Source organism: Pantherophis guttatus, chromosome 8, assembly GCF_059756535.1.
Source record: "Pantherophis guttatus breed Tessera chromosome 8, ASM5975653v1, whole genome shotgun sequence".
Classification (NCBI taxonomy): Eukaryota; Metazoa; Chordata; class Lepidosauria; order Squamata; family Colubridae; genus Pantherophis; species Pantherophis guttatus.
In genome coordinates, this window is record NC_142070.1 from 62,470,791 (window position 1) to 62,484,872 (window position 14,082).

The 14,082-nt window shown below is 36.3% G+C and overlaps 1 protein-coding gene across 2 annotated transcripts in view; it reads left to right on the top strand.

Annotated features, from left to right (window-relative positions):
- Positions 1 to 14,079, top strand: part of TDO2 (tryptophan 2,3-dioxygenase) — a 60,788-nt gene extending 46,709 nt beyond the window's left edge. For both annotated transcript variants that reach the window (XM_034432872.3, XM_034432873.3), the window contains 9 exons: positions 269 to 339; positions 887 to 1,014; positions 5,071 to 5,257; positions 5,794 to 5,901; positions 6,969 to 7,080; positions 8,298 to 8,355; positions 9,681 to 9,760; positions 10,404 to 10,494; positions 12,887 to 14,079. In XM_034432872.3, coding sequence (XP_034288763.1) covers positions 269 to 339; positions 887 to 1,014; positions 5,071 to 5,257; positions 5,794 to 5,901; positions 6,969 to 7,080; positions 8,298 to 8,355; positions 9,681 to 9,760; positions 10,404 to 10,494; positions 12,887 to 13,040 — 989 coding nt within the window. In that variant the 3' untranslated portion in view covers positions 13,041 to 14,079. The remainder of the gene's footprint in view (positions 1 to 268; positions 340 to 886; positions 1,015 to 5,070; positions 5,258 to 5,793; positions 5,902 to 6,968; positions 7,081 to 8,297; positions 8,356 to 9,680; positions 9,761 to 10,403; positions 10,495 to 12,886) is intronic.
- Positions 14,080 to 14,082: the final 3 nt, after the last annotated feature.

Below are 14,082 nucleotides of genomic sequence, written 5' to 3' on the forward strand. Positions count from 1 at the left end.
CAGCATATGGAGATGGAGTAAGTGGATGGTAAAGTATGATATAATCTGTTATGAATTTGGGTTTTATTATGAAGAAGTCAAAGGGGAAGGGGAGGGTGAGGGGGGTTAGGAGGAGGGGGAAAAAGGGGGGGAATTTGTATTTGAAAAACTTTTTCAATAAAAAAAAATTTACAGCAACCTTATACACTTTTTGAATATAGTATGAATCTCTATTAATTCACTTTTATTTATTGGTTGAAAACTGAATTAATGTTCCTTTCAACTTTAGCTTATGAATTATGGTTCAAGCAGATCCTGTGGGAACTGGATTCTGTTCGAGTGATATTTCAAAATGGTCATGTAAGTAGAATGGAACTGTTTTATTTAAATTTCTCTTTGGATTCTGATTCTTATAAAAAACAATTTGAAATTCAGCTTGTGAAATTTGGATATTCTGAACATCTACAATAATCACCATTTTTGGGATGCCAGTTAGATTAAATCTCTAAAATTTATTACTGAAGAGCACAATTAAAATTTTTCAGGCTTCAGTCCTATAGAATTTTACCAGAAAGAAAATATTATTTGGAGGGAAATCCCACTGTACTCACCAATGTATTCTGACAAAGAAAGAAGGACATGACCTCATCAGGCAATGATGAGGTCATCAGGCAGATGAAAATACGGAAATATCAAAATTGTGCCTGGAGGCTGTGAGGGACCAATGGATGGTGGATGGGGCAAAACAAGTCTAGATTAAACCCTAGTAAAGTGTGCTATTTGTAAATGTTATCAAATGACTGTTACAATTCAAGAAGTCTATTATGGGTTATGATTTTATTGTTATTGTTCTGCTTTATCAGCCAAGTCATAATAATAATTTTTTTATATATACATTCAAACTAAGGTGAGAGATGAAAGGAACATGCTGAAGGTGGTTACTCGAATGCAGAGAATTTCAATAATCCTTAAATTGCTCGTGGAACAATTTTCTGTCCTAGAAACAATGACAGCTTTGGACTTCTTTGACTTTAGGTACAAACATTTCAGGTCTTTGATTCATTTATATGTGCAGTTACTGTATTTGCAAAGGTCTTAAAATGAATTTATAGGAAACAAAATACTGATAAAGAAAAATATTTGTAACTCAGGATTAAAATGAGGAGTTGTTGGTGCTGAGCTTGGCTGTTTTCTTGCAGACATTTCATTACCCAAACTAGGTAACATCAGCAGTGCTAGTAGAGTTTGCTTTCTGTTTATATCAGTGGTTCTCAACCTTCCTAATGCCGCGACCCTTTAATACAGTTCCTCATGTTGTGGTGACCCCCAACCAGGGGTGGGTTCTAAATTTTTTTACTACCGGTTCTGTGGGCGTGGCTTATTTTGTGGGCGTGGCTTGGAGGTCATGTGACCGGGTGGCCATGGCTATGTGTATAGGGACTACTCAGAGGGCTGAAAAAAGTCATTTCTGACAGGTCCTCACACTTTTGACTGGTCCTCACACTTATGACCATCCTCACATTTATGCCCGTGCAGCATTCTTAACAACCATGTCACTCATTTCACAACTGCTTCTTTTCACCATGGTGACAAGATAGGGCAAAAACGTAAAATGTGAGGACAGTCGTAAGTTCGAGGACTGGTCAAAAGTGCAAGGACCAGTCAAAAATAACTTTTTCAGCCCTCTGAGTAGTCCATATGCACAAAAGGACTACCCAGAGGGCTGAAAAAAGTGATTTCTGACAGGTCCTCGCACTTTTGACCGGTCTTCGCACTTAGGACTGGTCATCATTTATGCCCATTGTAGCATTCTTAACAACCATGTCACTCATTTCACAACTACTTCTCTTCACCATAGTGACAAGATAGGGCAAAAACGTAAAATGTGAGGACAGTCGTAAGTTCGAGGACTGGTCAAAAGTGCGAGGACCAGTCAGAAATAACTTTTTCAGCCCTCTGAGTAGTCCATATGCATAAAAGGATACAGCAATAGAGAGGGATGAAGGAAGGGAAGGGAAATTAGAGTAGGAGTGAGGGTAAGAGAGGGAGGAAGAGAGGAGGAGAAGGAGAAAGGAAGAGGAAGTAGGGAGAAGAAGAAGAGGGGGAGGAAGAGAAAGTAAGAAGGAAAGAAAAGAGAGACGTGGTAAGTTTGAGGAGAAAGATTGCTGTACAATAAAAAAGATGAAAGGGAAGAAAGCCAACCCCAAACAAATATAAAGATAAAGAATGAATTGTTAAACTTTAAAGAATAAAAGAGAACAAATATGAATAAATAACAATAATTAGAAACACACAAACATACAATGTATTTTCTTTGAACAGAGTATTTGGCCAGTTCACAAATTTAAACAGTGTTTAGTCATTTCAATTAAATTTACAATTTCTATATTTCCTTTTTGCCATATTTATTCCTCATCTATTTTTGTAAAAAGCCAATATTACCCTTCATCCTCATCTCTAATCTTAATCAAATTCAATTTTTCCCTTCTATTCTATATTATACCCCTTCCCATTGTCATCTATTTTTATATCCATCCTCACATTGGTTAATTATGTAATATTACAGTTGTTTAATATAAATTCAACATTTTAATATAAATCAATTAGTTATATAACTACCTTTTTTGTATATTAATCAATATGAACATGAATATTCCAATTATTTCCATGCAATCCAATTTCTTACAAATCAATTAATTATATTTACCAATAATAATAAGCCAAATAATTTCCCCCATATATTCCTCCAAACCACAACTTAACCATTTCTGCTTTCAACACAATATACAATTAATAGTATCTCAATTATTACAATTCCCTAGTTAAATAGAGCTTTTTTTCTTTTGTGTTTTAAAATCTTGAACTCTCCTCTTTTTCCCTAAATTTCCCATTGTTTGCACCTACCTTTTTTGGGGAGGAAAAAGAAAAGAAAGCCAACAGCCTGCTTTACTTTCAGTTTCGTTTTTCAGCATAGCTAGGGGGAAAAAATCTGCTCCAGCAAGCAGCAGAGCCCTGAGCAAAACAGCTGAGAGCAAATGAGCTGAGAGTCGGAAGCTGATCTAATCAAGGCTAATTAGCCTATGCTGAAGCTCCGTGGGCCAATAAAATTACAAAAAAACACCGAACCCCCTAGAACCGGCAGAATCCCACCACTGGCTATAGGGCGGCCCTTTGAAGCCCCGCAGCAAGAATTTAAACAGTTTTTTTCCCTCTAGCCATCAGCTGGGACTCAGGAGGCAGCAATAGATTGGGAGTGGGTGGGGTAAGCGAACAGCCGGCAGTCCAACAGAGCAGAGAGTGAGGGTGAGTGAAGGCGTGGGGGGAGGGCGAGAGAGGGCTTTGGTGACCCCTGTGAAATGGCCGTCACGACCCCCAGGTTGAGAACCGCTGGTTTATATTATAGTGGCTTACCCTGTCAGTGTTGGTCTTGGAATGGTCTTGGAATGGTCTTGGAGGTTCTTTGTTTGGGCTGTTTACTGTTAGCTTATTTGCCAGTTCCTTGATTGGAGTATTATATACTTCTTGATTGTTAATCTATACTCATCTGGGTGTTGATTGCTGGTGGGGAGGTGTTCCTTTTTTGGCTTGTTGATTGTCTCTTTTGCACAGTATATAGATATGTTTTATGTCTACATCTGGCTAATTTGTCAGAGTGCCAGGCTTCTAGAAAGAAACTCCAAACAAGCTAACAGTAAACAAGCCAACCAAAGTACCTCCAGGACCACTCCCATTAACACTTACAGGCAAACAGTAGAATATAAACGAGAGCTAGAATCAACATCTGCAAGGAAACAACCAAGCTCAGGGACCCCTCACAAAATGCTCAGTATATTTCTATCAGGATTTGTGATGATGATAACAGTAATGGATGAGCATTTCACAGAATTGAAGAATAGAGGTCTTTATCCTGACAGGATTAGAAATCTAGAATACAAAAAAGAAAAATTACAAAGGAGAGAACAATAAACACAGGGGAAAGAACTTCAGACCACATACAATTATGCTTAACTGCAGGTTTAACTGGGTCTGTGGTAAACAAAATAGATGTAACATTACTGGATGGCATCTAAGGTACACATTACCATATTTTTTAAATGGCCAAATTTTACAAGATCACCAACTCACATGAGATTTTAATGTTTCTGCATGGAATTGTTGGTGTTGAATCATTGAAATTTCACAAATTTACCAAACTAAGATTTCAGATTTTTTTTTTTTTTTTTTTTTTTGTGGGGACAGAACATTGTTCCTATTGTACAATGCTGTTTGAAACATTCTGAAGACAAGTCATTCCACTGGTTAATTCTCACTGTTAGGAAGTTTCTGCTTAATTCTAGGTTGCTTCCTTAATTAGTTTATCTTTATATATATGTTGTCTACCTGAAATGGTCAACCTGAAGTGGTCAACCTCTGTAGTACATCCTGCTACTTAAGAATTAGGCTAGAAACGTCACATGAGATGTGAATGACTTTTTTCAAGTCCTTTAGGAAAAATAGGAATGCAGTATTTCTATTCTTATTCAGATGTTTTGGATGGCATTCTAGATGAAGTTAAGTAGTGAGTTTCAATTTAATTCCAGTTTATATAACACATACCGTAACTGGGCATATATATTTAGAAATAAGCCTTACGATAGAAATAGAATAATAGAAATAAATAGAGTTGGAAGGGACCTTGGAGGTCTTCTAGTCCAAACCCCTGTCCAGGCAGGAAAGCCTACGCGACTTCAGACAAATGGTTATCTAACATTTTCTTTAAAATTTCCAGTGTTGGAGCATTCACAACGATGTTTGAGTCACTTTTGATTAAGCATACAAAATGTCAAGGGACTGGGAGGAAGGCACCAAAATTGACATGATTAAAATCAATGAGACAAGTTATCCAGGATTAACATAAATCTAATTTATTTCCAAGGATATGATTCTATGCCTAAAATTGGGATTCTGTCCAGAGTGATTGCTTGAACAAAGATTGATGATTCAATAACTTCACAATTACTTGATGTAATAGAATAACACCACAAAATCAAGCATGCTTTTTTTTATGCAGAATAATAAATTACAGCTCTTTCTCTTATTTTATTTTTAAAGAGATTATCTGAGTCCAGCTTCAGGATTTCAGAGCTTACAGTTTCGATTATTGGAAAATAAGATTGGTGTCCCTCAAAGTTTGAGAGTTCCATATAACAGAAGGCACTATCGGGATAACTTCAAGGGAAAGGAATATGAATTATTGCTTAAATCAGAACAAGAACCAACACTACTGCAGCTAGTCAAAGTATGATTTTTCGCATTTACTACTTAACTGGTCATGCAGAGTTGTGATCATAAAAGGGCTCATCCAGGGATGGGTTCTACTTACCTTTACTACCGGTTTGCATCGTGGCTGCGCACGTGCTCGCTTCGCTCACATGCTCTTCTGCACATGTGCAGAAGCTTCTGCACATGCGTAGCTCTGGCTCAGTGGGCAGAGCCTCCCACCGGTTTTACTACCGGTTCTATAGAACCGGTAGTTTTCTATAGCAACCCACCACTGGGCTCATCCACTCTTGGGCTTTGATTTGTTCACAGCTTTGTCTTTAAAAAAAATCAGTTTAGTTGAATTTTGCCACACTGGAATAGGTATTGGTAAAATATAAGGAATTAAAAACTGGGTGGGTGTTCTGGAGGGATATGGGAAGGAAGGCTGCTACTCCTATTATCTTGTCTGTAGATGCTATGCTTTGCTATGGCTAGTCACTAAGTACTAGCTTGCTAATTCACACATTGCAACTGGTGCAATCAGTTGATGTTTACTTCCTTGTGTTTTATAAGGCATGGCTGGAAAGAACACCGGGACTTGAACCAGAAGGATTTAATTTCTGGGGAAAATTTGAAGCAAATGTACTTAATGGATTAGAACAAGAATACGCAGTAGTACAGGTACATATTCCAATTTATCATGTTGTCCTTAGATAGATTAATAAAGTAGCTTTCCAGGGGTGGTTAACATTTGTAGCAAAACTTCCTGGTTGCAGTTTTAATAAGAGAGCATATACATATGAATTGTACCTCCATATATGTGTGAATTTCCATATGGATTAGTTTAAGTTTGCTGATACATTTATTTATGCATGGGTATGCATGGGCAAACTTATTCCTTTTGTTGAAATAAATGAAAGCAGAATTGCAGTGAAGCTTTGGCCTTTTGGATATGCATACAATGTTGCAACATGTATATAAGAGGGATAATTCTTACATCATGATTGCACAATCATGGCACTGCTGTTATCATTTTGCCCTGCTTGACCATCCTGCAGATGCTACTGGTGGGGGAGAACATTTATCTTATGGCAACACTGCATGACTGTTTTCTCAAAATAGTTCAGTTCTCAAATGTTGGTGTGCTGTAGATGAGGATGTCAAGTTCAGACACTGAACCAGATAATCTGACAAAATCTAAAGTCCTTATTTGGACATTTAAACAAATAAAATACTCAAAATAAATTAATTCAGGAATGATTTTATAGTTACAAGCAAACAGTTTTTAAGGGTGTATAAGAGAATGTGTTATTAATAAATGTGGTTATCTTGTTATGATATAGACCGGTTATTCATTTCTGTGTCCAAGTTTGTTTTAGGATAATAGCTGTGTACAGAGTCAATAACTTCCATCCATATTTAGGATATTCCATGTTCTTCCTAGTTGGTGCCTTCCAGGTGTGTTGAAAGCTGCAGTCTTGGGAAAACTAGAGGGCCATGTTAGACGAAGTTTATGATCTTTCAACTGATCTACAAGCAGAGACAGCCATCTGCAATAGTTTCCTTTTCATACTGACATTTTAGTTTAATCACACATGCACACAAGAGGAACGGTGATTGTCATGAATTAAACAAAGGACTTGTGGGAAAAAGCTCTGGATATATGAAATGCAAAGGGAAAATATTCCCCGTAAATGCAAGTATAGATAAGTAAAATGTTTTTTAAAAAAGATAATTGTCTTTGAAAGGCTAAAGAAGATTCTGAGGAAAAAGAAGATCAAATGGCAGAACTTCAGAAGCAAAAAGAAGTACTTATGTCATTATTCGATGAAAAACTCCATGAACATCTTCTTAGTAAAGGTAAGCATAGTAAACACAGGTAGTCCTCGACTTACAATTCATTTAGTGACCGTTGAAACTTACAAAGGCACTGAACAAAGTATTTTATTATGAATAAATTGTGACCATTTTTCACTCTTACAACCATTGCAGCATCCCCATGGTCACTTGATCAAAATTCAGAGGCTTGGCAGACTCATATTTATGACAGTTGCAGTGTCCTAAGGTCACGTGATCACCTTTTGTGACCTTCTGACAAGCAAAGTCATTGGGGAAGCCAGATTCACTTAACCATATTACTGTAACAACTGCAGTGATTCATTTAACAACTGTGGCATGAACAGTTGTAAAATGGGACAAAATTCACTTAACAACTGTTTCGTTCAGCAACAGAAATTTTGGATTCAATTGTGATGGTAAATTGAGGATTATCTGTAATAATAGCATGAGCAGAAGTGGAGTTTCAGTTCTTGATAGACAACATAAATATCTGCATTAGAATTTCTGCATTATTTTCCACTATTTATTTATTTATTTATTTATTTATTTATTTATTTATTTATTTATTTATTTATTGAATTTCTATACCGCCCTTCTCCCGAAGGACTCAGGGCGGTGAACAGATTAAGATTTCATATACATTTAATTTTTTTTTTTAAAATAAACAGTAAATAATAAATTGAGTCAATTTGGTGTATCTGCTAAGATCTTGGAATAGAATTTAGATGTTTATGCTAGCCCTGCTTGTTGAAACAGAAAGGTCTTCAGGGCACGTCGGAAAGTGCGAAGATCTGGGATTATTCGTATTCCAGGGGGTATTTTGTTCCAAAGAGTAGGTGCCCCCACAGAGAAGGCTCTCTCCCTTGGAACTACTAGACGACATTGTTTTAATGATGGTACTGTGAGTAGGCCTACTCTGTGAGAGCGTATTGGTTGGTGGGAGGTTATCGGTTGCAGCAGGTGGTCTCGTAAGTACTCAGGTCCTAAGCCATGGAGCACTTTAAAGGTAAGAACCAACACCTTGAAGCGCACTCGGAAGGCCACCGGAAGCCAGCGCAGCTCGCGTAGAAGAGGTGTTACATGTGAGCGCCATGTTGTTCCCATAATTACTCGCGCGGCCGCATTCTGGACCAGTTGGAGCTTCCGGGTGCACTTCAAGGGGAGCCCCATGTAGACAGCATTGCAGTAGTCAAGTCGGGAAATAACTTTAATTTTTTTTAATTTTTTAATTTTTGCAGGTGACAGAAGATTGTCCTATAAAGCAATGAAAGGAGCTTTAATGATATACTTCTACAGGTATGCAGAAGGTGATTGCCTCTGTAAAAGGCTTTCCTAGTGTTATTTCTTTACTGAATCATTTCGTTTTTGTTTTAACATCCTTAGCAAGCAGGATTAGTATTGAGAATAGGAAAATGAGCCCTTGCTTACCAACCATTTATTTAGCAACCATTTGAAGTTACAACACTGAAAAAAATAACTTTACAATTCATTTACAACTATTTACAAACTTTACTGCATCCCTTACTCCTTGATTGCCCTTGCAGCCAATAGATATTGTACTGTCCCTGATTTGTGATTTTTAATCCCCCCCCCCCACCTTGCAGAGCAGAGATATTGCATAGGAAAAGGGAGTAAGCAGTTTATTGTTCTACACATCAAAAGTAGGCTGGGAGCTGTGGGCATGTTGTGCAAACAACCTACAGCATTCTCTAGAAATCTTTCTCTCCGAATGATTTCCAGTGACGGCTAACCTTTTCCGGACTGAGTGCCCAAAGTGCGTCTGTGCCCAAACCCCCAAAATCCAATGCGCGCTCAGCCCCTGTGCATGTGCTGTTTCCTGTGCATGTGTGCACACACCCTGCATGCACCCCGCCCCCATGCATGATGTGCTGCCTCCCTGCACGCCAGGGGTGGGTTCTACTTACCTTTACTACCAGTTCGCAACAGGGCTGTGCTCTTTTGCGCAAGTGCGCATTCTGATGACATCAGGGTTAATGGGCGGAGCCTCCCACTGGTTTTACTACCGGTTCTATAGAACCGGTGCAAACCGGGGGCAACCCACCACTGCTGCACACACCCTGCTCCCCGCACATGCCTGCCAGAGACCCGAAGACCAGCTGGCCAGCAGGAGGCGCGCGCATGTGCGGCAGAGCTGAACTGGGGTGATGGCTCGCATGCTCACAGAGAGGACACTGTGTGCCATCTCTGGCACGTGTGCCATAGGTTCACTATCACAGCTATAGGCAGTGTCTCCTTTGAGTCAGCCCAATTCCATCTTATCTAAAGTCAGCCCAATTCCATCTTATTAGTCAAATCTTTTGCAAACTGACACCCCTCCCCTCCATGTAGAGCATGAGAAAACAAATGGGGGAAAGCTATACTAAATATTTACTTTGACCCTAACCTTTATTTATGCCTGTTTACATTTATTTCAAAAGAATATAAATAGAAGCAGCAAATTTTGAGAAGCAAATTTAAAGTCTATTTTCTGTTTTCTGCTGATTATTTTTAGCTATTAAACTGTCTCAAATTGCTTTAAGAATTATGTTTATTATTTTCTTTTTTTGCCTTAACACAAACTGATAAATGGAAATTTAATCAACTTTCTTCTATTATTTAAGAGAGGAACCTCGCTTCCAAGTTCCTTTTCAGCTTCTTACTTCTCTTATGGATATCGATGTGCTAATGACTAAATGGAGATGTAAGTTCTGTTTTGAGCATTCCTTTGATGCAAAAATCATTATTTTCATTTGACATTGCCACTATAGTCAACATGAAACATATTTTCAAGTTTGACAGTCTAGATTTTGTAGCAGAATAAATATTTATTCCATCCTGTAGTGCCCTATATTGCGAAAAGTTACAGGAGATGAGCACAACTGGCTTATAACTTCAGGCCTTTAATGGTTTAAGTGATGGATACCTTTGAAATACTCAGATATTGCTTCTGCCACAAAATTATCCACATTTAGCAAATCATTTTATTTTAACTTTACTTCTGCTCATCTAGAACGGGGATAATATCACAAAACTACCTTACCTGCAGCAAAAATACTATATGTGATAATATATTGTGTAATAAATATATTCCAAGGTTGTGATCTTATAGTCATTTTGGTAAATCTAGGCTATATTAAATCCTGTAGAACATACTTATTAGACTTTTATGGTATCCACTTTGAAATAAAATAGGTATGCATCCATTTAATTATAAATAAAGTAGAATATACTAATATAAAAGTTAAGTTTGTGGAACTGATGAAACAATTCTCATTTACAACAGTTACCTTATCTTTTTATATCTTAAGATGGAAAATGAACTAAGTGAGTTTCTATATACTTAGATAACCATGTGTGTATGGTGCACAGAATGATTGGCAGCAAGGCTGGGACAGGAGGTTCATCAGGCTACCAGTATCTACGCTCAACTGTGAGGTAAGTTTAGGAAGTCAACTTCAGTTTTTGTTATTATTTATGAATGGCAAGATACATACCATATTCATATCAAAAATGGATAAAAATGTGAAGCAAGAATTATTTGGCATCTACATACAGTCTTCTTAGCAATATTTGCAGAGCAGATCTCATGTTTTTAAGTTTACAAGGGAGTTCATATTGATCTTTTTGTAGGAAACCACCACAATATGCTGTGGGTAAAGTGTACATGTTTGGCTACACAATTATGCTTTCTCCTTGTGGATTTAATTTCCTTTTTAAAATATATACAGGTAGTCCTCAACTTGTTTAACAATGGTCCAAGGTTACAATGGCCATGGAAAAAGTGACTATGACCTATAGATGCACTTACAATTGTCACACTACCCCCAGTTATGTGATCATAATTTGGGCACTTAGCAACCAGTTCACATTTACAATTGTTTGCAGTGTCCTGCAGTCTTATGATCATGATTTGTGATCTTTTTTGCCAATTTCCTGCAAAAAAGTCAAGTGGGGAATCTGGGTTCGCTTAATGACTGTGATTCACTTAATGATCGTCATAAAATGGTGGCAAAATTGCATCTGACTCAATTTATGATTGCAAACAATTTCTAACAAAAATTCTGGCACAAATGTGATAATAAGTTGAGGACTACATACAAACATTCATTCCTCAAATACTTTCTTCATACATCTGATTAGGAAGCATACCTACAGGATACATAGGAAGATTTTTTTTTTAAATTTTCTCTTGAACACTAGTAAAATTATTTAAAGCACCAATAGGATTAATGAAGGGATTCATAATTAATACAGCAAATGTATTGCCATAACCAATTCAAGCTGGACAGAAGATTTCTGTTGTGAGTGGTCTAAATTACCTTCATGCTGTTAATAGTTAATCACATAGATAGTTTATTGCAGGCAGTTCTTTGAGCAAATAAATTATTTGCTGATTTAATGTGGACAACATCTGTTTGAATGTAATTGGGAATTCAGATGATGGGACACAGTAGTGCTGACAGCCAATCGAAAACTGGGTTTCCTCTTCTAATTTAAGTCACACGATACTCATGATTATAGATGTTATTGTCTAATAATATTTGGAAGTCCAAGTCTTGTTGTAGACAATTTGCTCTAAGAACTGCACATTAATGAAAGCTCAATTGATGCACTTTCAGAATTTTGTTAAATAATATTAAAACCAATGAGGCCTTCTTAAGCAAGAGGTATTTTGAGAAATTATGCAATACCCTGCTAATGGGCTTTCAGTTTCCAGTTAACTTTGAAAAAAGCCAAGAGAATTACATCTTCAACCGACATGTTCATTAAACAAAATAAGCATGCTTTGGGTGCCAAGAGAAAGGAGATTGATGCCCTTAAATCTCTCCCTCCCTCCCTCCTTCTCACACACACGAACAACTAAAATTTAAAAATCTGAGTTGAAGGTGTCATAATATATCCTATTTGTTTCTGTCTCATGGCAAGAGCTTCACTTCTATTGAGACACACCACTGTTGGGCCTTGCTTAGGGCATCCATTGGCCTTAATGCAGCCATAGACACATATATTAACCTTTACATAGTATTTAATGTCATAGCATGAATTACTGTATATTGTCTCTTTTTGCACATAAGCTGTATTTTTTATTATGAGAACAAAAAGGAGTCATTTTTGGCTTTAGCATTTATGCAAATCAATTCATAACTGTATAGAGTTGTACAATAAAACTACGGTATATTAATTATAGAAAGAAGTTAATTCTGTCTAATTATACCCAGTCATAATAACAATTAGCCATTTATATAACCCCCTTAATCAAAGAAACAATTTTTGATAAATTATTTTTGACTAATAAAAGATCTTCATTCCCATAACACAATTATCATCTGCAAGGTGAATGGCTGCTGCAGGGAATGCAGAAGACTCCTCTGGAAAGTTCAGTCTAATCCAGCAACTTGATTCCAACCAACATGTTCAATTGTTAATGGTCATCTTAAAGGGACAAATAAAGCTGAAATCTTCTGGACAATAGGTTCTTCCCAGAAGAAAAAAATTAAAGATGTTTGCTCTCATAGCGTCCCCTCGCTGCAAAGTTTCTTTTGCTGCTCTATTGATATTAGTGAGCATTAGGTAAAAGGCTTGTTCATACTTAAGGATGTAATTAAAGCTATTATCAGAAGCATTGGGATCACTAGAAAGCTCATAACATGCTGGTTTTCCCCCCCTGAATTGACCATTCCCAACTGTTAAGCATTAAAATTGGATGCTAATACATCAAAACAGTAAAAGCCTTGGATCGAGTCTAGTGTTATAGGTTCTGCTTGCCATTATCTATAAAATATTATGAAATTCCATTTCGATTAATATTTTTCATTTTCTTTTTCAGTGACAGATATAAAGTATTTGTTGATTTATTCAATCTTTCAACTTACTTGGTGCCAAGAAGCTGGATCCCAAAACTGAATCCAACACTTCATAAATTCCTTTACACAGCAGAATATTGTGATAGTTCATACTTCAGCAGTGATGATTCAGATTAACAGCTTTCCTTAGACAAGTATTACAAACCCCATACTTTTGATATATTTTGATATATTGAGCTCTAGTTTGATGATGATGGCATAAAAGCCTAGAAGTTGTGGAGTCAACACATCTAGAGGCACTGGTTTAAAAAAACTTATACTGTGTAGATTAATAATTTATATATATATATATATATAAATATATGTATTTATGCACAATATACAGTAACACAGATTTTAATATATAACTATTTCAATTAAGTAATTATAAAAGAAAATATAGAAATAACCAGCTCAATTTTAAGCTTTACTTTTATCAGTTTTATCTCATTTATTAGGCTGAACCAAGATGTTTCCGATTGCTGCATTACGTTTGTAATAAATATATAAGTTTAAGTTTATTACAGTTTAATTATGTCTTCAAATTTTCTTATGAAAGCTTACTCCTGAAAACAGTATAAAAATGTTGGGATGGAGAAAGGAAGAAAATTGCACTAGATATTAAAAAACTGAAGAAACCAGAGATTTATATAGAATTTGCAACATATGCTAGAGTAGATTACAGGAACATGTTATGCATATGTTGGAAAATGGTAGAAGTTGTTTAATAAATAAAGGTTATTTGAGGGAGCCTTTTTTTAAATTAAGAAATAAGAACTAATGTTATCAGGAGAAACAGAACATTTGAAAGGAAATGACATACTTAAGAATTGTGAGATATACATAAAAAAGGATAGGTCAAGACATGGATCAGGAATGAATGGGTGCTTAGTGGACTGAATACAAAGTATGTGACCAGTTTTTAAAAAATTGAAGTAATTTTTATCAGATAGAGAGAATGAAAGAAAATTGAATTGCAAAAAAAATAGATTAAGGAAGAATGACTGAGTCAAAAAAGGTTGAAGATAGAAAAAAATTGGTTGGGGGTGGTTGATAAGAGCCTCAAAAACAGAGTATTTTAAACAACAAAAGGCAACAGATGAAGGAGAGTATGGCCATAATCGAAGTAAATTAATTACAATATATAAAGGTGTATTAAAAGGTTTCATGTAAATTAGAT